Source organism: Cetorhinus maximus, chromosome 10 (genome assembly GCF_964194155.1).
Source record: "Cetorhinus maximus chromosome 10, sCetMax3.hap1.1, whole genome shotgun sequence".
In the NCBI taxonomy this organism is placed as follows: Eukaryota; Metazoa; Chordata; class Chondrichthyes; order Lamniformes; family Cetorhinidae; genus Cetorhinus; species Cetorhinus maximus.
This window is the reverse complement of record NC_135888.1, coordinates 99,080,582-99,104,248: the sequence shown is the minus strand read 5'-3', so window position 1 is coordinate 99,104,248 and position 23,667 is coordinate 99,080,582. Positions and strand designations below refer to the sequence as shown.

General features: G+C 41.0%; 2 protein-coding genes across 6 annotated transcripts in view; one reads left to right on the top strand and one right to left on the bottom strand.

Annotated features, from left to right (window-relative positions):
• Nucleotides 1-5,030: 5,030 nt before the first annotated feature.
• On the top strand, nucleotides 5,031-13,549 carry hnrnpaba (heterogeneous nuclear ribonucleoprotein A/Ba). 2 transcript variants are annotated; one of them, XM_078550884.1, is made up of 8 exons: nucleotides 5,031-6,037; nucleotides 6,450-6,618; nucleotides 9,252-9,410; nucleotides 10,005-10,136; nucleotides 10,220-10,325; nucleotides 10,420-10,593; nucleotides 10,870-10,961; nucleotides 13,210-13,549. In XM_078550884.1, exons 1-7 carry the CDS (start codon nucleotides 5,865-5,867, stop codon nucleotides 10,941-10,943), a joined length of 987 nt encoding a protein of 328 aa, XP_078407010.1. In that variant the 5' UTR covers nucleotides 5,031-5,864; the 3' UTR covers nucleotides 10,944-10,961; nucleotides 13,210-13,549. The 2 variants fall into 2 exon arrangements, with proteins under 2 accessions (XP_078407010.1, XP_078407011.1); XM_078550885.1 differs by lacking the exon at nucleotides 10,420-10,593.
• LOC144685877 (5-phosphohydroxy-L-lysine phospho-lyase-like) overlaps nucleotides 9,067-23,667 on the bottom strand; it is a 40,610-nt gene continuing 26,009 nt past the window's right edge. For 3 of the 4 annotated variants that reach the window (XM_078550880.1, XM_078550882.1, XM_078550883.1), the window contains 6 exons: nucleotides 23,121-23,203; nucleotides 21,673-21,898; nucleotides 19,966-20,120; nucleotides 19,793-19,882; nucleotides 16,171-16,301; nucleotides 9,067-15,011 (listed from right to left, as the gene is read on the bottom strand). In XM_078550880.1, the coding sequence (XP_078407006.1) occupies nucleotides 14,971-15,011; nucleotides 16,171-16,301; nucleotides 19,793-19,882; nucleotides 19,966-20,120; nucleotides 21,673-21,898; nucleotides 23,121-23,203 (726 nt within the window). In that variant the 3' untranslated portion in view covers nucleotides 9,067-14,970. Of the gene's footprint in view, nucleotides 15,012-16,170; nucleotides 16,302-18,928; nucleotides 19,648-19,792; nucleotides 19,883-19,965; nucleotides 20,121-21,672; nucleotides 21,899-23,120; nucleotides 23,204-23,667 lie in introns of those variants that run through there. The other variant, XM_078550881.1, reaches the window with a different exon arrangement.

Genomic DNA, 23,667 nt, shown 5'->3' with positions numbered 1-23,667 from the left:
CCGGAAATAAAGGTCCTGAATTGAAGGGAAGGCTGATTTCAATATGATAAGACAGGATCTGACTAAAGTGGATTGGGAGCAGCTACTTGTAGGAAAGTCTATGTCAGACCACTGGGAGTCATTCAAAAAGGAAATAGTGAGAGTTCAGGGCCAACATGTTCCCGTAAAGGTGAAAGGTAGGAGCAACAAGTCCAGTGAACCCTGGATGTCAAGGGATATAGAGGATCGGATAAGGGATAAAAAGGAGTTTTATGACAGATAGAGAGTGCTGAAAACAGCGGAAGCCCCAGAGGAGTATAGAAAGTGTAGGGGGGGTACTTAAAAAAGTAATTAGGAGAGCGAAGAGGGGGCATGAAAACACACTGGCGGGCAAGATGAAGGAAAATCCTAAGGCATTTCATAAATATACTAAGGGCAAGAGGATAACCAGGGAAAGAGTAGGGCCCATTAGGGACCAAAGTGGCAATCTGCGTGGAGCTGGAGGATATAGGTGAGGTTTTGAATGATTACTTTTCATCTGTGTTCACTATGGAGAAGGATGATGTAGGTGTAGAAATCAGGGAGGGGGAGTGATATACTTGAACAAATTAGCATTGAAAGGGAGGAGATATTAGCGATTTTAGCAGCTTAAAAGTGGATAAATCCCTAGGCCCAGATGAGATGTATCCCAGGCTGCTATGTGAGGCAAGGGTGGAGATTGCAGGGGCTCTGACACTAATTTTCAAATCCTCTCTGGCCACAGGAAGGGTGCCAGGGGACTGGAGGACAGCGAATGTGCTACCATTATTCAAGAAGGGATAAACCAAGTAATTACAGGTCAGTGAGTCTAACATCAGTGGTAGGGAAACTATTGGAAAAAATTCTGAGTGACAGGGTTAATCTCCACTTGGAGAGGCAGGGATTAATCAGGGATAGTCAGCATAGCTTTGTCAGGGGGAGATCATGTCTAACAAATTTGATTGAATTTTTCGAGGAGGTGACTAGTTGTGTAGATGAGGGTAGTATAGTTGATGTAGCCTACCTGAACTTCAGTAGACTTTTGACAAGGTCCTGCATGGGAGAATGGTCAAGAAGGAAGAGCCCATAGGATCTAGGGCAATTTGGCAAATTGGATCCAAAATTGGCTTAATGGCAGGAGGCAGAGGGTGATGATTGAAGGTTATTTTTGCGATTGGAAGCCTGTGATGAGTGGTGTATCACCGGGATCGGTGCATGGACCCCTGCTGTTTGTAGTGTACATTAATGATTTAGACATGAATATAGGAGGTATGATCAGTAAGTTTGCAGATGACACGAAAATTGGTGGTGTCATAAATAGTGAGGAGGAAAGCCTTAGATTACAGGATGATATAGATGGGCTGGTAAGATGGGCAGAGCAGTGGCAAATGGAATTTAATCCTGAGAAGTGTGAGGTGATGCATTTAGGGAGGACTAACATGGCAAGGGAAAACACAATGAATGGTAGGAGCCTAGGAAGTACAGAAGATCAGTGGGAACTTGGTGTACATGTCCATAGATCCCTGAAGGCAGCAGCACAGGTAGATAAGGTGGTTAAGAAGGCATATGGGATACTTACCTTTTATTAGCCAAGGCATAAAATATAAGACCAGGGAGGTTATGTTGGAGCCATATAAAATGCTAGTTAGGCCACAGCTGGGGTACTGTGTGCAATTCTGGTCGCTGCACTATAGGAAGGATATGATTGTACTGGAGAGGGTGCAGAGGAATTTTGCCTGGGGTGGATCGTTTCGGCTATGAAGAGAGACTGGATAGGCTAGGGTTGTTTTCCTTAGAGCAGAGAAGGCTGAGGGGAGACCTGATATATATACAAAGTTATGAGGGGCATAGATAGGAAGAAACTTTTCCCCTTAGCGAAGGTGTCAATAACCAGGGGGCATAGATTTAAGATAAGGGGCAGGAGGTTTAGAGGGGATTTGAGGAAAATTTGATTCACCCAGAGAGTGGTTGGAATCTGGAACACACTGCCTGAGGGGGTGGTAGAGACAGGAACCCTCACAGCATTTAAAAAGTATTTAGATGAGCGCTTGAAATGCCATAGCATACAGGGCTATGGGCCAAGTGCTGGAAAATGGGATTAGAATAGATAGGTACTTGATGGCTGGCACAGACACGATGGGCCGAAGGGCCTGTTTCTGTGCTGTATAACTTTGACTCTGATAACCACAGCCAATTTCCTTTGTGCTAGACATGACTCCAACCATTGAAGAATCCCCTGATTCCCTTTGACTTCAATTTCACTCTAGCTCCTTGATGCCACACTCCATCAAATGCTGCCTTGAAGTTAAGGGCTATAACACTTGCCTCACCTCTGGAATTCAGCTCTTTAGCCCATGTTTGGACCAAGGCTGTAATGAGGTCCAGAGCTGAGTGTTCACGACAGAACCCAAACTTGGTATTGGTGTCTAAGTGCTGCTCGATAGCACCTTTGACGACACCTTCCATCAGTTTGCTGATGATTGAGAGTAGACTGATGTGGTGATAATTGGCTAGATTGATCTTGACTTGCTTTTTGTGGACAGGACTTACCTGGGCAATTTACCACTTTGACTGGTAGATACCAGTATTGCTGCTGTACTGGAACTGCTTGGCTAGGGACAGTTGGGATGTTGTCAGGGCCCATTGCCTTTAGCTGTTTCTTTAGTACCATGTGGAGTGAAATGAAATGGCTGAAATGAGTGATGCTGAGGACCTCTAGGAGGCAGACATGGAAAATCTGCTTGTCACTTCTGGCTGAAGACTGTTTCAAACACTACAACCTTGCCTTTTGTGCTGACATGTTGGGCTCCACCATCATTGAGTATGGAAAAGTTTGTGGAGCCTCCTCCTCTGGTTCATTGGTGAACAATTAAACATTCATGACTGGATTTGACAGTTCTGCAGAGCTTTGATCTGATTTGTTGGCTGTGGGATCATTTGCTCTGGTGTTTACCATGCATGTTGTCCTGCATTGTAGATTCACCAGGTTGGCATTTCCATTTTGTGTATGCCTGGAACTGTTCCACCATGCTCTCCTGCACTCCTTGTTGGACTCCTGGTGAGGGATATGCAGGCCATGAAGTTATAGATTTTGGTAGTGTACATTGCTGCTGATGGCCAACAGTGCCTCATGGATCCCTTGTTAGTCTGTGGAGTTCTCTTCCTCAGAGAGCAGTGGAGGCAGGATCATTGAATATTTTAAAGGCTGAGTTAGATTGACTCCCTTATCAATCAAGAATGTAAGGGTATAGGGAGTAGACTGGAAAGTGGAGGCCACAATCAGATTAGCTATGATTATATCAAGTGGCAGAATGGGCTGAATGGTCTACTCTTAATTCATATGTTTGTTTATATGTGTATGCTTTAAGCTGCTAGATTTGTTCTGATTTTATCCCATTTAACACTGGCCACACAATGCAATGGAGAGTGTCCTCCGTGTGAAGACAAGACTTTGTCTCCACTGAAATACCAACCAAAACTGTCATGGATTGATGCATCTGTAAGGGGTAGATTTGTGAGGATGAGGTAAAATAAGTTTCTTCCCCCCACCCCCCAAATTAGTTCTCTCACCACTGACTGCAGGCCCAGTCTAGCAGATATGTTTTTCAGGACTTGTTTAGCAGTAGTGCTACCAGACCACTCGTGGTGATAGACATTGAAGTCCCCCACCCAGACTACATTCTGTTCCCTTGCTCCCTTTATGCTTCTTTTAAGTGGGGACCAACATGGAGCAAAAGTGTTTTATCAGCTGAGGAAGGCTGGTGATTGACAATCAGCAGGTTTCCTTGTCTTATGTTTGACCTAATGCCATAAGAGTATGTTAAGGATTCATAGGGCCAATCCCTCCCTCCCGCATACCACTGTACTGCCATCTCTGATGGATCTGTCGTGTTGGTCGGACATGAAATACCCAGGGAGGAAGATGGAAAAGTCTGGGACATTCAATGTTAAGGTATGATTATGTTGGGATGTTGCTTGTTGAGGCAACTGTATGGCGGCTGTTCCAATTTTGGCACAAGTCCCCAGATGTTAGTGAAGAAGTCTTTGCAGGGGGGACTGAGCCTTTGTCATTTCCAATGTCTAGGTTGATGCTGGGGCATCTCTTTGTTCTTATTATCAAAAAAGTGCTACACATTGTGTGTGTGTGTGGGTGGAATTGCTACTGGACCCTCTCTCTACTCTGCCAAAATTAAAAAGAACAGTTGGCTTGAATTTTCTTCTGGTGGTTTAGTAAATAAATGTCCTGTATTGTGTGGTGCTGAATTAGCCAGTCTTCTCCAGTGAAGTAGTGGAGATCCAGAAGAGGGGAAAAATTGGGTAATGTTTCCACTTCTGACTCTTACTGGAAATCACTTGTGGACACCAGGGCCACCACAGTTGCAGTAAGTGAAAAGGTCATTGAGGAACTAATATGATGATGTGTGGCCTCCTAAAAGAGTCGAATAAATTACAGCACATAGCAACTTGGCCAAACTTGGTGGAGGGGACAGGGGAGAAGGGTTTAAGGGTTTGAAGTAGAATTATCTAAACCACTTGCCACCATATCTTTCAAGTCTGCGTCCTTTAGACTTGAGGTAGGTTTACCAACTCTCCCAGATTGGCTGGGAGTCTATCGGAATCAGCATCTAACTCTTGGTGACCATGGAAAGCAATCCATGAGATTTGAGATATGCAAAATGTTAATGGGTATAGAGTGAATGGCTGGATGGGTTGGCATGCAGACACAACTCTTGTCTGGGGGCTGATGGCAGCCGGCCATTTGCAGAGCGCTCATTACTTGGGTGTGTATTCTGTTGTCATCCAATGGAAGGTTTATGTTAAACTGCTAATCCAATCAGGAGGAGACCTTCCATCTGGTCCAACTGGGCTACTGATCTCATAGAGCAACTGTCAAATCAGAAACCTCGTCATCTCATTGAAATGGCCTTTACTTCTGATAAAGATGGCAGCCCTCTGGGGGTTGAGGCTGCCGTGTTCTTTCTCTCTCTCTCTGGATTGCTTTCTGTCTTCTTGCTGGCCGCAGCGCTTCTGAGACAGGAGACAGTAGGCAGGTGGGGAGCGCTGCGGGGCTAGTTCTTGCTGAAAGGCTACCTGTTTCCAAGCAAGGCTCGGCCTGAAATATAGCGAGAGCCTGGGCCTGGGGAAGTTGGGCAGCTCCAGGCTCTGCTCCTCTCAACGTGGCTGAATTTCTCTCCATCAGGCTTGCGCACTACATTCCAGATCTTAACCCCTTGTTGCATTTAAGAAAAAGTTTTCCCCCATGTTATTACTGCTTTTAATCTGTTTAAATTGGTTTTCTCTGGTTCTTGATCCTTCTACCAGCTTCTCCCTATCTCCGTCCCGACCTCCTTGAATATCTCTTTCAACTCTCCCTTCGACTTTCTCTAGTAGACCCAGCTTTTTCAATCTATTTAAATGAAGTTCCTCAAGTCATTCTCATCTTTTCTGCACTCTCATCCCTTCAAATCTTCCTAAAGAGGCTGAGCCAATATTATATACTGCAAGCATTTCTACAGTACAGATATTTTGCTTGTGACCGCACATTTTGTGATATTTATTCAACTAAAAAAACCGATTTCAACAGAGAAAAACTTTACCAAGTAACCCGGACCGAGGAGAGAGGGGACACGATTCATTAGCCAATGAGAGGACTGGATATAGATATCTGTACCCAATGAGAGGAGTAGTTGTTGCGTGGTGCCGCGCAGTCCCCTTTATAAAAGGCCACATGCCAGTAGTGAGCGGAATCCAGAGGCAGAAGCCGGGCTGCTTGTAGGATTTACCAGGCACGCACACGAAAGGGGGGGGGTCACCATTTTTAAAAAAAAATCCACTTAAGTTTTAATCGGACGCGAACGAGACTCAAAATGGCCGACGCTGGGCAGCAGTACGTGGAGGGATCGGAGAATGGTCACTATGAGGAAGGAGAGGGTCAGGCTACTGGCGGCCAGGGAATGGCGGCGGATGGAGCGGAGCCTCAGTCCGGAGCTGACAGCGAAGGTTCGAAAATCAACGCCAGCAAAAATGAGGAAGACGCCGGGTAAGAAGGCTGAGGCCATGCGGCAGCTCCCCCTTTTCCCTTCGCCGGTAGGCCCAGGCCGGCTGGGTAACATGCGGCCCTGCAACGGAGCTCGCTTTGGCGACTTCCCCGGTAATGGTGTTCACCGGCCGGTTATCCTTCATGCGGCTTTGGTGCGGTGTTCACTTGATTGCATCGCTTGCGTTAAGTGAGGCGAAATTTTTCTTGCTGCTTGCAGCAATGTAAAGTGCACCGTTGTGTGTGGGCTGGCGGCGGGGTTAGGAGGATGATCAGCCCCCGGTCAGGGCTGCGCCGCCGTCTCTTTGTTCACATTGCTCTTGGCGCCATGTGCTTCCTTGGGCTGGGGGAGGGGGAAACAGGACTGGATAACAAAAGGTCGTATTTTCTCTCTATCTCGCTCTGATTTCAACAGGAAAATGTTCGTAGGAGGCTTGAGCTGGGATACCAGTAAAAAAGACCTGAAGGATTATTTTTCCAAATTTGGCGAAGTTGTGGATTGTACAATTAAGATGGATCCTGCAACCGGAAGGTCGAGGGGTTTTGGATTTATCCTCTTCAAAGATTCATCATGCGCCGATAGAGTAAGGTTGAGAACGGTTTTTGGCGGTAGCCTACGTTTAATCAAACATTCCAGAGGGCGGTATGTAATTCCAAATTTGAAAGTAAAATTGGGCGGCAAAAGAAAGCCAAATTTAGGGGTGGAGGTATTGTACTGTACAGTCAAGTTTTGTGACGGTCTCGGATATGGACAATAATAGGAGACATTCTTCGGGTGGAAGTTTCCAAAACGAAGCTGGTGAGCATTTGTCAGTGTGAGGTGGCAGTAATGAAATGGGATGCTGTGTTACAACGCCCAGTTAGTCGTGTTCAAATCTCAAGCTATGCTGACTGCAACAGCACCTTAAGAACACTCAGGTTCAATCATGGCACCCACCTATGTTCTGCACCTTGATGTCCATACCAAACAGCTAAATGGCCTTAATATAGTTTTATAATTGTTTGATTCACTGATCTTGATGAAGTTGCTGGCCTAATCACGTTTGGGTAAAATATGGAGGAAAAATAAATAGATTGTTAAAAATGTTCCAAATTTGAATCTCTGGAATTTTAAAAAAATTGTTTGTTCATGGGATGTGGGTGTTGCTGGCCAGGCCAGCATTTATTGCCCATCCCTAATTTCTGGAGTTGCATGTAGGCCAGATCAATTGAGGATGGCAGATTCCCTTCCCTAAAGGGCATTAGTGAATCAGATGGGTTTTTACAACAATCGACAATGACTTCATGGTCATCATCAGACTTTTTCCAGATTTTTTTCACCATCTGCCATGGTGGAATTCAAACCCGGGTCCCCAGAGCGTTACACTGGGTCTTTGGAATACCAGTCCAGTGACAATACCACTATGCCACCGCCTCACCCCCCATTAATAGGTATTTCACAAAGTTGCCCAAAATTTGAGATGAATTTGGTGAGAAATGTATTGCAACAGATTCTAACTGCTTGGGTAATTCTTTAAAATTTCTCTTTTTAGAGTTCGAACATTCAGTATCTTTGGGCTTCAGTCTTACTGGCTTGGATGCCAAGTGCCATAAATCTTACTTGCATAAGAGATTTATTACACTTTATGCTGTTAATCACTTGTATTTGTGCACCACCTTTAATGTAATAAAATGTCCCAAGGCAATTTACAGGAGCATTATCAAACACAATTTGACACCTGAGCCACAAAAGGATTGAGACTTGGTCAAAGTGGTAGGTTTTAAGGAGCATATTTAAATGGGGGAGGGGTTTTATTCCCTAGTTTAGGACCTTGGCAGCTGATGGCAAGGCCACCAACGGTGGAGTGATTTCAAAAGTGAGGATGTTCAGGATAACAGAATTAGAGGAGCACTGATATCTTGGAGGGTTCTGGAACTGAAGGCATTAGAGTTGGAGGAGCAAAGCCATGGCAGGACTTGAAAGCAAGAATTTTGAAAATCTAGATTTTGCTTATCAGGAGCCAATGCATGTCATTGAGCACACGGATGGTGGGTGAACAGGTCTTTTAGTGAGTAAGGATGCGGACAGTTTTTCTGAGCGACCTCAAATTTAGAGGATAGAACACGGGAGGCCAGTCAGTGATGCGTTGGAATAGTATATAATGGCACACCCGCTCTACAGGCTGCCTTGATATGAGTTGCCGTAACATCACTTTGGCCTGCCTTCAATACTGAATGTCTTTTTACTAGTCTAGACTACTGGTAAGATGGGCATCCTGATCTGAGCTGTTTTAAATTATACATTGGGACTATCCACATTATTACCAAATGGATAGGAACAGGAGTGGGCTGTTTAACTTTTCAAGCTTGAATGATCTGCAACCTAACCATAGTACAAAACTTTGCCTCATTCCTTTTAATGCTTTTTGGATAACAGAAGTCAAACTCAGATCAATTGTAGTTAGAAGAGTTCCAAACTTTTATTGTCCTTTGCATGAAGAAGTGTTTTCTAATTTGACTCCTGAAGGCTCTGGCTGTGACATTTAGACTATGGTCCTTAGTCCTAGACTCTCCAGCCAGTGGAAATATTTTATAATAAATGTATATTTCCAGTGGAAATAGTTTCCCACTCTGTTAATTTTATTAAATTGTGAAATTTTGATAAAATCACTCCATAAACCTCTCAATTCCAGGGTATAGAACATTATTTTGTGTAATCACCTTAATTTAATCCTTGAAGGCATTCTGGTAAATCTGAGCAGCACTTCCCCACTCCTAAGGCATGGTGTCAAGATCTGTTCATAGCACTCCAGGTGTGGTGTAACCACCTCACATTCCATTACTTTGTACCTGTTTATGACATTTTAATGATTTATGTACCAGGGCCCCAAGTCTCTTTGGACCTCCATTATTTCCAGCTTTTCCACCACTTTGGTGCTCTATCCCTTTTAGTGGATGGATTCTCATTTGCTGTTGAAGTCTCTTTGCAACAGTTTAGCCCGTTTACTTCAATAAATAATACAATGACAGTATTAATTGCACCAATTTTATTCTGTTAGCTGGCACAGGTTGCATGGGTGTTTTGTAAATGGGGACAGCTATTGAATTTGCACAATTTGCCCCCATTAATGCTCAGTGTAGCATTAATTAACCTTAGAAGCCTGTATCCTATGAAACACCTCTAAGCCAATGACATGTACACATACAATTCTACATTGAGTTGCTTTTTTTCCTGTAGGTATTGGAACAAAAAGAACATAAGCTAGATGGTAGAGTCGTGGATCCTAAAAGAGCAATGGCCATGAAGAAAGAACCTGTAAAGAAAATCTTTGTTGGAGGTCTTCATCCAGATACCCCTGAAGATAAGATCAGAGAGTACTTTGGAGCCTTTGGTGAGGTTGGTATTTGCTGAGCAGATATTAAAGCACGACTCTAAAACATTGCCCCACCGCATTTTGACGCTTGAGCCCATGTGGCTCGAGTTTAGTGAGTTGTGATAGGCTTGGCTGTAAACCCCAACTGACATCCAAATCTTGGGCTTGGAATAATTTATGTGAATTTCCCTTGACCCAGTTGTAAAACAGGACTGTGGAGGACAACTGTTGCACCTATTGTGCTGAGCTTGGTTACGCTGACAATGTGTAACTTTGACCTGGGACGTTTTAAGGTGTGGCTGAAAATGCCAAACCGAAGTATCAGAGCACTGCAATGAATTAGGCACATAGGCAATGATTGACTAGGCTAAAAAACGTAATTTCCCTATTGGCAAGGAACACTGAAGATGGGCAGGTCATTGCAATGACCTGTCGCTCCTTCGTATGAAGTCTTGGGTCTGTATGTTGAGAAGCTATTATGGTGAGATTAATTGTAGATAGTGTACCTGTTGTGTACAGTTAGTTTTTTTCCTCCCATATGTGTGAGGTCATGTTCAGATGGGTTTATTGCAACACCAGCTTCACCCTCATGTAAGTGTCATGGAATTTTTATCTAGGTGGAATCGATTGAACTTCCAATGGATAGCAAGACCAACAAAAGGAGAGGATTTTGTTTCATCTCATTTAAAGAGGAAGAGCCAGTGAAAAAGATTTTGGAGAAGAAGTACCACGATGTTGGCAGCAGCAAGGTAATGGACAGAGGCAACTTGGTTTCTTGACAAGAAAGTTGTATGGAATTTTGTAGACTGACTTGTTTTTTTTTTTGATACAGTGTGAAATCAAAGTGGCTCAGCCTAAAGAAGTTTACCAACAGCAACAGCAGTGGGGAGGCAGAGGTAGCTTTACAGGACGAGGTAGAGGTGGTGGCCGTGGAGCTGGTGAGTTGCATGTTTACAATTCTTAAAGTGAGGGGGAAAATAATCTGTGGAATCATTCTTTTAGTGCTTACCTGTATGTCTTGCTAAATTTAAGGTCAAAGTCAGAACTGGAGTCAAGGATACAGCAGTAATTACTGGAATCCAAGCTATGGCAGCAGTTATGGTTACAGCGGGCAAAGTGGCTATGGTGCATATGGAGGCTATGATTATACTGGCTATAACTACAATAGTGGTTATTATGGTGGATATGGTCAAGGATATGACTACAGTAAGTACATTCATTGCTGTACTGAAGCAAGGCTTGTGTGGATTGAGGCTTAGGCATTGCAAATACTGATGCAGTTTTTACGTTTTAGATTCTTGACCTTTAATGTGGCCATTCTCAAGTCAATTATTCACTCTCTATCACTATCAGATTTAATCACAAATGACTTTATGGAAGCGGCCTCAATTTTTTACTGGTCTCGTTTCAGTGGAAAGACCGCATTTTGTGCATCAAACTTTAGAGAGTAGCAATTTAACTATAAGCTTATTTTTCATCCAGATCAGAGTAATGGTAACTATGGGAAAGCACCAAGACGTGGGGCAGCTCACCAAGGTGGTTACAAGCCATATTAAAATGGAATGTGAATGCAGGTATGTCCATTTCAGTAAAGGAATGTAATGAGACTAGTATTGAAAATTAGTATCCTTCAGATAACCAAATCGGTGATGAGATCCAACCTAGGGCAGTATGGTTTTTCCTGGTGCTTTTAAAATGAAAGATCGTGGATTCCTGACACTCGTTTGAAGTTGGACAAGGGGAGTGAGGAAAAACTATTTCACAAGTGTTCCATAGTGTTTGGTATGCCTCCTTTAAGATACATTTACAGAACATAGGGGATGGTGCGTGTAGGTAGGAAAGAGGAAGAGAATGTGTAATCCTAATCGGAAGTTAGTTGAAATGTGCAATTCAGTTTAGTTGGGGCATAAATCGGGGCTGCTGAAAGCTAGGCAATAACTAGTCTAGTATAGTGGTAGCAAAAAGCTGCATCACAGTATATTTTGTCAATTCTATACTGTACATTTTTAAAATGGAGCTCAATTCACTTTTTACTTTACACTCCACTATGTTTGATAAAGCTCTGATTCCAGATGGTGTGTCTCAGCATTTGTGCCTTGGACCATGAAACTGGGAACTACCAGTATTCAGTTGCAAGTACTGGCTTGCTTAATACTGCCCAGCAGCATCTGCCAGTACTGATATTTGTCTTGTGATGGCCAAAACATGACTGCCTGTTTTTTAGCTAGTTAACAGCACACATTTTTATTGCTGTGTTTGTGTAAATTGAATTAATGCGCAATGGATGAAATGGGTTTAAACCCATTTTTTGGGAGAAATTATTGCCACCTCTTATGGCAGGTTCTAGATAGAAACTTGGACTTGCTACCGTCTTTTTAATGAACATTCCGATCTGTTCTGTACAATTAGGTTTTAAAACTTTTGCTAACTGTTTGGATGAAGGACCCCACACATTCTCTATAAAATCTGGAGAATGTCACATGAAGATTAACAGTAAGTAAACTTCATGTTTTGGCTGTTTGGCAATCCAAAATTCAATAGCAATTGAGTTCTAAAGAACATTGCTGTGGGTCAACAACTTTCATCCATGGGAAAATGTAGGTGAATCTGATGAGATTGCAAGTACAGAAATGGAAATAGTGCTGGTGATTTAAGTATTTGGACTGTTTGTTTGCCAATATTGATCTAAATACACGCCCTCCCATTTTTTTTCTCTCGCCCCTTTTGAGCTCAAAACCCAAGGTACAGATGGGGAAACGTACTGTTTTGCAGATGAGTGAATCATGTCAGTGTATTCAGGATTGTGTTTTTTTTAAAAAGTGAATTCCAAGGGAAATTCAATTTTTGTCAGAACAACATCCATAGGAGTGAGGCATGGCCTGAAGTTGACAAGAACTTAAAGATTCCTGAAATTTATATACATATATTTAAAAAGAAAGCTTACGTGTAGATTGTTTTTATTTAACATAGAGTTTAACTGAATACTACTGTCTAGATAATTATATAATCATATAACATTAGTAAGAGACCTCTTGATTGTGCTCTTTGGCATACTGCATTGTGTTATGGTGTCTTACAAACTGGTTTCAAAAAGTAATGCAAATGTGCTAAATATTTTTGCAGGTTCTATAGTTAATTTGAACCAAGTTATGGCATTTGTCATTTAATGTGCTATTAATTGGTTAGTTTCAATTTGTATGCCTTCCAATAAATTGGAATGATACTCCCTCTGTTGTCAGATTATATTCAGTACTTCCATGGCTTTTATGCAGGGAGACGGTGGTGTAGTGGTAATGTCACGGGACTCAATCTAGAGCTGGCTAATACTCTAGGGACATGGATTCAAATCCCACCATGGCAGCTGGTGGAATTTGTATTTAATCAATAAATCTGGAATTATAAAGCTAGTCTCAGTAATGGTGACTATAAAACTAACATTGTTGTAAAAACTTATCTGGTTAACTTCCCTTTTAGAGAAGGAAATCTGCTGTCTTTGCCTGGTGACTCCAGATACACAATAATGTGGTTGACTCTTAACTGTCCTCTGCCATGGCCTAGCAAGCCACTCAGTTCAAAGGCAATTGGGGATGGGTGACAACACTCATCCCCTGAAAGAAATTTTAAGGGGTAATGTAGTGATGGGTTGATATTTCAAGAGAAAAATAATCTAGTTCACTGAAGCCAAGCAAGTGGCCAAAGGAAATGTGACTACAAACTGAGGTGCTCTGCTATGTGTGAAGCTTAAGATTTGTTACATATAGTTCTATTAAAATAACTATCTTGTTATTTAACACTAATGGATTTTTCTTTGTACTTTTTCAGGTCATCAAGCTTGGTAAAAACATACACAGGTCCTCTAAATGCAGCTGTGTTGCACTTGGGGACTAATTTTTTTGAACTGTTTTTACTCTGGATGACTCCCCAAATGTACAGAAGATTGTTTTAGGGAAGCCTGTCACTTTCCAACTTTTTATTTTGTAGTCTGTCTTTTGTGTCATACATTTCCTGTGATGGAAGTGGTTTTTACTGTACTTTTTGGTACCTAATGGATGCTGATAATGTATTATGTAAGTTTGTATTTTACATAAAATTACTGGATTTGCATCAATAACTTGTTTATTGGAGCAGTCCAAGCTCCTGAAATAAAAGTTCCTTTTGTGTATTTTGTGTTGCATGAATTTTATTTGTATTCAGATTTCAGTTTACTTCTGACTTTGTATGTAAATTAAAGAAAATCAAAGGCATTCAGTTTTGAGTTACAAATCTATTTAATGGGCATACTGCTGAAGCATTAGCTTGTATCTGCTTGTATGAGCTATTTTTTAAAAATGGGAACCTTATTGATTCTGTTGCTTTACCAGCTTACCTACAAATGAAGCTGTGGCTCTGAATTTAAGAATATTATTACCAAAGTTACTTCAGTGCAACTGCTGTTCTAATAGTTTCAATGAAAGTGTTCCAACTTATCCTGTATTCCTTGCAATTTCCTAAGATATCAACGTAATTTTAGTGAAATATCTCGTTGATTTCTATCGAAAACCAGAAGTGCAAAATTAGAATCTAAGTGCTCAATTCCTGATTTTATACATTAACAGGCTGTTTTGTGCAGTTATTGTATTTTACTGTTTAAGTTACATGGTCAAAACACTCCTCCACATTTATTTTCTGTTGGCTGATTGCTAACAATGGGAGAACGTAAATACAAAACAACAGTAATGTATCAATTTCTAACTGGACCTGTTGTTTCATTCTGAAGGCCATATTTTAATTCTCAGCCAAGAGTTTTATAGTATTCTGTGCTGTAACCTGTGTCAATACTGCTCTTCAAGGCTGTCAATGAACAGTAATATTAAAGAGCATGCATGGGGGAAACTTGTAGACTTTTGGCATTTAAATATGTTCTTTGAACATAATATTGATATTTGTTTCTTCCAATGGCATGCCACTTTGAACAGAGATTACTACAATCTCACCATATAGCTTGGGTGAAGGGGCAGGGATGGAACTAGCATATGTTTTCTGCATTGTCATACTGGGACCTTTTAATGTCCACCTGTAGTGTGTCAGAAAAAGAATGCAGCAGTGAGGAATTTAGATAAAGGATGAATCCTGCACTAGCCTAGATGTGTTCAGGACCTGGAGCCCAGAACATTCAGATGCAGACAAGAGTGCTACCAGACCAGGTAATAAAATTAATGCTGGGTTATAGAATATGTGAGCAGGTTCCCTGGGGCGAAGAATAACAGAGATTTGACTATTGGATCAATGTTGCAGATGTATATTTTAAAAAAATTGACTGGGTAGAACTAGCTGGGAGAAAACAGCCATACGTACAGAAAAAATACAGAATTTGGAATGGGAAAGTTCTTGATCAGTAGTTGAGAATATGAAATTCATTTCCAGGGTGAGTGATGAAATTAAACCGTCAAGATTAAATTTGATAAGGGATTGAAGAGACACTAGAACTGTGATTAGAGCTTGCATATTGGGGAAACATGAGCATAGACCACTGTAGCCAAATCCTGTTTCCATGTTATATGTTTTATGTATGCTGCTTCAGTTGGGACCATACATTCAGTTGCTCTAATTCACTCCAGTCTTGCACGTGTTGGTCATTTCCATTTCTGTGATTTAAAAATATTCAAGAAATCTTAATCTTTTAACTGTGGTGCTGCTGTTTCCTGCAACAACTACGTGCTTTCAAATATAGCTTTGTGTGAGTAGTGGTGACAAATTTAGGGAGAGGTGGCAACTACAATGCTCATCTCCAATCTATTGAACAATAGTTAGTATTCAGCAATAGCCTATTTAGTTGCAAAAATTAGTCTTGAAATGGCTGTGGTCCAGCTTGATAAACTGCCAGCCCCTTTTAGAGAAAGGGGTAGACTAACAGTATCTTCAATTTCTGCAGAATGTCCTAAAGTCCTTCATAGCCAATTACTTTTGGAGTACAGCTAATACTGTTTGGTGAATGCAGACAGCTGATTTTGCATATCACAAAGTTCCATGTATGAAGATGGTTTTTATTATGTTGAATGGGAGATGCACTGTTGTTTAGGGCACCTCCTAGCTCTTTTTTGAGTGTCATAGTTATTTAGCATCCACAAGAAGGGCAGACAGGGCCTTGGTTTCATATTTAATCTGAACGATGGCACCATCTCCTTACTCCCCACCTCCAATCACAATGCAGCATTTCATAACTGCATTGAAGTGTGTACATTATATGCTGGGGGTCAGGTTGTAGGAATTGAATCAACAAACAGCTGGCTTTGAGCAGCCAAGCTGACAAATACATTTGGGTTTCTCCAAAATTTGAAAATATTTTAATTCAAGTTATTCCCAAAGTAAGAATTTAGGAAAGTTTTGATGCCTGAAGGTAAAATTTGGAGCATGTCTCCTAACACAGTAGGATTCATTTTTTAAAAACTTAGAATGATAAACTTTTTTCTATTACTGTACACTACTTGGTCAACTTGGTCAATAGGTTTATAATAAATCTAAATTACATTTATTTTACCAAAACAAACTGAGAGTGTTAGCAAGCCCATGAAAAGTGATGCAATTCTTTGGAGTGAAGACTGATGTTTTATATAGTAACCTCATACAAGCTGTAAACTGCATTTCTCACCAAGTAATCCTATTTGCTATTTGTTTTCATTTGAAGATCTGATAGAGATGACTGGTTGTCAAAAAACTGGCCTACTCGATTTTAGAAATGTCCATGAACATTACTACTAGAAAGTAACTAGTTATATCTTAAAATTAGCTTTTTCGAACACTTACCCGTAAGTATTGTGTCAATTTTTTCAACAAGATATTGAGCATCCTCCATAGTGAAGCACATTGGGGGTTTGAATTTCAGGACGTTTCTGTCTGGTCCATCAGTGCTAAGTAAGATAAATTCCTCCTTCAACCTAACAAAAAGTGAAATTAAATTGTATAGGCGCCTGAACAAAGTGCAGTAGAACAGATTGTGCGATTGCCTTGCGGCTCTATTTGATCTGCAAGCATAACCCTGGTTTCTGGTTGCCTACTTTTTAATTCTGCCCCACTCCCACTCTGTCCGCTGCCTCTTGTTCTAATGAAGCTGGAGGAACAGCACCTCCTGTTTCAATTGGACACTTTACAGTCTTGCAAGCTCACAGTTCACTAAATACTATTTTTTAAAATCAGCAGATGCTGGTAATGATTCTGCTGTTGCCACTGATAACTCCTATAGATCCATCTTTTGTTTCTTGTCCACTGTAACTCCTGCCAACCGGAAAGGTGTCCGGAATAGTTGCGCATTCGTACTTGGCCCATGCTGCTCCTGATGCCTTTGATGGCAGGAGTTTGCTCTCAATATTTTAAACATGATCCAATGCTACAACAGGCTTCATCTTCACATCTAGTTTGCACATCACTGATTTGAAATCTTTGCTATGGGTCCCACTGATCATATTGAAAATGAAGGTTAAGCCTTCCTTCGGCTAGATTGAGTGTGTTAATGCTTAGTGCGGGGAGCTTCTGTGGAGCCTGGGTAGCTCAATTGGTACAGAATGGAACTCTTAATCCCAGGGTCATCATTTTGAGGCCCACATTGGGTAATTAAATTTTTCCTTTTTTTTGATTTTTATCAAAAAAAGACCTTGTACTAAATATTACAATCAGTTGTCCATATTGGAAGTTGAGAATCTCATTTACTGAATTGTCTGAAGCATATTTTACAGTTAATAAGTGAAAGGTGGACTAGATACAATTAGTTAAGGACTGCTCAGACCTAAAAATGGGTAACTTGAACTTTTATTGTTGGTCTGTGTCAAGGCAACTTGTTTGTTTTTAATGCTACCAGCTGACACTCTGACACTGAGCATATGCAGGAAATGCTTTCCTTAGAGTTGGGTACGAATAAATAGCCTTTCTAGTCCCATTACCTTTCCCTTTCGCACCATCATTTCTTGTTACTTAATCACCTTGCCTTCCACTTTATCGTAAACCTTTTGTCTTTAACTCTACTTTCCCTGCCTCTACTTGCTTAAAGCCTTTTGCATCTCTAATATCTGCCATTCTGACAAAAGGTCAATGACCTGAAATGTAACTTTTTCTGTGCAGATATGGGAACAGGGTGAGTATAATGTGATTAGAATTATTTGCTCATGTAGAGGATAAATGCTGACAGGCTGTTGAACCAAATGGCCTGTTCCCATGTTGCAACTACGACATGGCCTGAATTTTTCAGTCGGCGTGTGAGGGCGGGCCCGACATGCTGGCGCATAATATGACGCACAATGACATCGGGCGTGCATCCCAACATCATCGCGCTGTCTCGCAATGTTTTGCTCGGAGGGCGCATGCTGGAGTTGGCTGCATGCCTGCCGATAACTGATGGGCCTATTAAGGCCATTAATGAATTAATTAGTGTCATTGTTTACGCACGTGAAAAGGCCAAGCGGCCTTTACGTTTTTTAGCAAACCTCATCCTCGAGCGGGATGAGGTTTCCTAAAGCTTTTATGAATCAAATAAAAAGTTTTCTGAAATATAAAAACATCCCTTTTTTTCCCTTTATTTATTTCAATAGCACTTCAACCTCCCTGAGGCAGCTCCATGCCTCTTGGAGATTAAAGCACTCCGCATGCGTGCATGAAAGAGCGCTGGCCCCAATTCTCCCTCCTTTCCCCGCCTGCACAGGTAGTGCTACCGCTCGTGTCTTACGCTGGGCGGGCCTTAATTGGCCCGCCTGCGTAAAATGGCACAGAGCCGATTGCAGGCGGTGGTTGGCTCCGCAACTGCCCCTGCCTGCTCCCGCTGAGCCAGCCTGCCAATGGTAAAATTCAGGCCTATATGTATTTCTAAAAGCAGTTTCACAGGCTATTTCTGAGTCATCAATACAATGATCACTTTGCTAAAGTTTTATCCCAGCAATTTTGATACACTTCTGATGTGACTGATAATTATAAAATAACTTTTTTATTTGTAGAAAACGCTGGAAGTACTCAGCATGTCCAGCTGCATCCATGGAGGGAGAAACAGTAAACTCCAGGTTGATGACCTTTCATCAGAACCGACCAACTTGAAATAACTCTTTCTTCACAAATGTTGCCTGAGCATTTTCAGCACGTTCTGTTATTTCTGATTTCCAGCATCCACAGTATTTAGCTTATATTTTATTTGTAGTTGGAAGCTTGTACATACTAGCCAGTGTCCCATGGAAATGTCTTGGAGCTGCTCCTGTTCTGCTAGAATTGTGGTGAAAACCCTGTTTCACACATGTAAAGCTAATACGAAAATTTTCCCAGCCTAAGTACAGGCTTTGGTGGGCTTAAAAGATTAGAAATTATTGGTCCAGGGAGCACTCATAGAATTCAGTTCCTATTTTAGTTAGATTTTCTTGCCAATATTTATGTGGAAACTAACATATAATTTTGCACTGCTACCAGTAAATGTAGCATAGAACTACTGCTGGTTGGATGGTGTAATTTTAGCATCACAAGTTTCCATTACAAATGAAGATTTAGTTTATAATAAAAATGAGACATTTACTGTAACAAAAACTAAAAGCACTATTGACTAAACACTATTTATTGCAGGCAATGGAATACCCCCTTATTTTTAGCACAACACAAAAAACCATCAGGTTTACGTTACACAGTGCTTTAAGTAGACATTTAATTCTCCCAGAATCAGTCCAACATGATTCTTTGCTCCCAAGGGTTTACTTCCATTCTTTTCCTTTCTCAGTTTGGTAACTTTTAACTCTAGAACTGTTTTTCACAGTGAGAGTTTTACTGGTGTTCCTCCCTCTAGCGCAAGCAAGGCAAATCTTCTGGTCTCATTTTAACTTCTCACAAATTTGGTCTTTTCATTCTGGCATGGTGAACTATAGACTTTTGGCTTCTAGCTGCTCTCTTCCCTCTCTCCTGGATCCATGTAGTTGAACCCACCTATCTGTGATATTCAGTGATATTTTAGGAAAGCCGATCTTTACAATGGCTTCCTCTGCACCCATCTCCATGGCAACATGAATCACATGGGACTTGTATCCAAGTAAAAATTCTGATTAGCTATTCTTTAGACCTCAACTCTATCTTATCTTGGAATCAAATGAACAGCTCAAAGTATACCTGTTTACAACCTGACATTTTTAACACTTCCCTGGGACTCAGTCCATCCATCAGCATCACAGCTGCCTTTGTCATTATCTGCAAGTATGAATACCTTGCATCTTCTTCCTTTTAATCTTGGCGTTTGGGCTTATAGCAAGCTGATGTGCCTGAGTATCACTGGAGGGTAAATTTAAGATCACGGCTGTAGAGGATCACTAACGTTCAGCTGACTTCCACAAACACATTTGAAAAATTAATTTTGAATTTATAATTTTTTTTGAAGACCAGAATTTTTTTCTCATGAACACAACAATCATAATACCTTGTAATTAAATACTGGGCTTCTTCTGTGGCAGGTGTCCTCTCCTGTTGATCTTTTACCAGCTCTGCTCCGATAAATAAACCAATGCCCCTTTAAGTACAAAAGTGAAATTATTATACTTTTGATTGCTGATTGATATTTGGAAATGTTGGTTTCATTGGCAAATTCAATACCTGATGTCACCAATGATTGGATGTTTGGCTTTTTGTTCATTAAGCAGATTCAACAAGTAGGTACCGACTCGTGTAGCATTCCCACGTAGGTCTTCCTTTTCAATGACTTCTAAAACTGCAATCCCAATCGCACAGGATACTGGACTTCCTCCAAACTGTAATACATCAATGACAATCTAATAATTAATATGTTTGAAAATTTTATATCCTAGCATACATCCTTCTACCGTAATAATACAACTACTTGCAGTCTTCAAATATGAATATTAATTTTAATACAAATGGAGTGTTCATGATTTCTTTTTGTAAATTGAATTATATTTTAACATTGATTAACTATCAGCATGAGATCAGCTTGAGATCCTTTTTAACCCCATTCATAAATTTGTTTCCTTTTCCTTCCTTTCTCCCCTGCTTTCATTGCTGGTGTGTAGTTTTACTTTCTAGTATCTTACCCAAGTGTCCTCTTCTCGATATAATTGATATTTTGAGTATTTGTTAATAGGTTCTTTTTATGTACTGTATTTCTTAGCTTGAAGATAGGGGGCTAGAGAACCCAGTGAGTTAATAGTACAATCATAAGCAGCATCTTACTTATGTCGGGCAGGCTGGGCGGGAGCAGGCGCGGAGCCGATCGCCGTCCGCAATCGGCTGTGCGCCGCCGTTTTATGTGGGCGGGCCAATTAAGGCGCGGCCGGTAGCGCTACCTGTGCGGGTGGGGCGAGGAGGGAGAGTCAGGGCCTGCGTTCTTCCGCGCATGCGCGTGAAAGAGTGCAGCAATCTGCCTGACGCACGGAGCTGCCTCAGGGAGATTAAGTTCATGATAAAACTTCTGAATAAATGAACAGAAAAATTATTGAAACATGTCCCCTCATGTGACAGTGTCACATGAGCTGGGACATTTGTACATTTAGCAAATTTTATTTAATTATTTTATAAAACCTACAGGAAACCTCATCCCACCCATGGATGAGGTTTCCTGAAAAACGCGAAGGCCGCTTGGGCTCTTCACCTACCCGCCAACCTTAAGGTTGGATGGGTGGCGCTGTTAATTAGCTGAATTACTTTCCTAATGGCCTTAATAGGCCTTTGACAGTTCGGCAGTTGCGCAGCCACCTCTGGCATGTGCCCACCAAATGCAATGTGGGAATGACGTTGGGACGCACGCCCGATGTCATCTCGTGTCGTTATGCGCATCTGCATGTCAGGCCTGCCCCTGCACGCCGACGGCAATATTCTGGCCCATGCAGTCTGGGTGAGGCAGGGTGGAGCTATTGGGGCAAGAATCTATTTCCGAGGATCTCTGGTCCTTTCAGCCACCAGTTCAGAGTTACAACTAGGGCTGTAGAAATGGGAGTCAGTATGTGTCCTTGCCCTGTAGTGGGGTCTGCCAGAAATTTCAGTGGTAGGTTCTTTTAAGAAAGATGCCATCATCTGCAAGTCCATACTGAGAATAAGGCTTCTATATTTAAAGCATTGGATGCACATAAAACCAACTGATTACCATTAGACATGTATCTAGAGAAACAAGTTGATAATTACATCCAAATCTAAGGAACAACTGTATTTACCAGCAATACAATATAATTGGGAGAGCCCTGGATTATTAGACAGACCTTACTTGGCATGCTTTTACGTATGTACTACACAGTAGCTTTTGAGTAAAGTACCCCTGTTTTGTCTGCTGAGTTATTGGTTCTGACTTACTGTGTTAAAATGCTCTACTCCAGTTGCAGCAAATGCATCTGCAATTTCTTTAGTTGTAGCCACACAGGCTAATGGGTGTCCATTTCCAATAGGTTTCCCCATAGTTACAATGTCAGGTAAAAAATCATCTCCTTGTAGTTGGAATGCCCAGAAGTGTTTTCCAACTCTTCCAAATCCAACTTGGATTTCATCAGCAACAAACAATCCCCCTTCTTTGTGAATATGTCTGCAAGAGAGAATAGAATATAAAGTTATCAGCATTTGATTATATCTCTCCCCCTCCTTGCCACACAACTTGTTTATGAAAAATATCTTGTAGCATTTGGGGTCTTGTTGTATAAATACTTATTTAAGTGAAAAAGCCATTGTGATGTAATTTTCCTGTTGAATTCACTGAAATATGCAGCACACAAAATATTTAGATGATATAACCTACTTGTGGAATAAACTGAACTGAATAAATGACCAGTTCACTTCCACAGAAAAGTTGTTTGTATAATGCAAAGTTGCCTTCCATTTTTTTCATCTGAATATTCATCTCAGAAACTCTCACACACAAAAGTGCAGAAGGCCAAAACCATTGTCATTGGGAAGTATAAAAGAGATTTATTCAGTTAATCCTTTTCTCAATTCAATTCCTTACAGCAGCCAAAAGTAAGGCAGTGCTTTTTTAAAAAAAGAACCTGAATGAGACATTTTACAGCAATTGCTATAAATAGGTAAAGAGTTCCAACCACAGGGTGGTCATAATGTAGGATAAATGCATCTAGAACATGATACATTAAATACTCAGTTAGAAAAAAACACTTGCACTCTTTCTTCCCTTCTCAGTATTTTCCATATCTGGGCCTCACAGTAACTGTGTGGGAAAGCATCCTTGTGCTATTTTGTTCAGATCCTTAGGAAGTACATGAGAGCAACTTGTTGCCAATTTTATTTCTCTTCCTGTAGAAAGCTTTAGCCTCGTGCTTTAACATAACATAGCTGAGCTTAATATCTCAATGGTGTGAGCACAGAGGTAGCTAGCTATTTACTGTAAATATGAAATTATATGACTTAATGTATGGTTAATCTTTTCTAAATAAACTTTTTTGATATTACAATAATGTCTGTTGTGCTGAGGTCCTGCTTATGAAGACTGGTTTGAGCTCATATGAAGTATAGGATATATCCAATAGCTGAAAGCAATTACCATCTAGGGTGAGCTGTCCATTTGCTGGGAATGCTATTAAAAGCTTACCTCCATCTGAAAGGGCAGACACTTTCCAAAGTATGGGAAGTTGGGACCACCCATCAGCATACTCTCAGACAGGAGGGCAAAAATAATCTAAAGTAAGATGGCTAGAAAAAGTGTAACAGCGACCAGAATAAAATTAGTTAATTTTATTGTAGTTAAGCAAAGAATGATGTGATGCACACATTTAGACAAAGTAGTATGTAATACATACTCTGCAACCTTCTGGAAATATCCTTCAGGTGGAATTATCTGACCGGCAACACTTGGTAATGATTCAGCAAAAAATGCAGCAATCTGGGGATAGAGAAAGATTTTAAAAAAACTAGAAACCAGCATGGAATGATAATGTATGAAAAATGCAAACCAGACATCTGTATTCAAGAGCATATAGTGATGTCAAAATGTTAATCTGTCAGTCACACATGGCAGAAATCCACAACTTTCCAACTTTCCCAGTGGCTCATTGGCTGAACCTTTGCTGTCTCATTGGCTGAGCCCACACCAGACAATGTACATTGGCCAGTACAACTGACCTCACTATCAATGGACTGGAGAAAAAATGGCCAGGGGTTTGAAGACAGATCACTCTCCACTGACCTCTGCTGGAATATGGGTGTGAACATTAATTTTATAGGACACCATTATTCTCAGCTATGATGCCACAAGGTAGAACAACTTGTGAATGCTTATTAATATAAGGCAAACAATGGAGATGCTGGAACACTGAAATAAAAACAAATTGCTGGAAATATTTACGA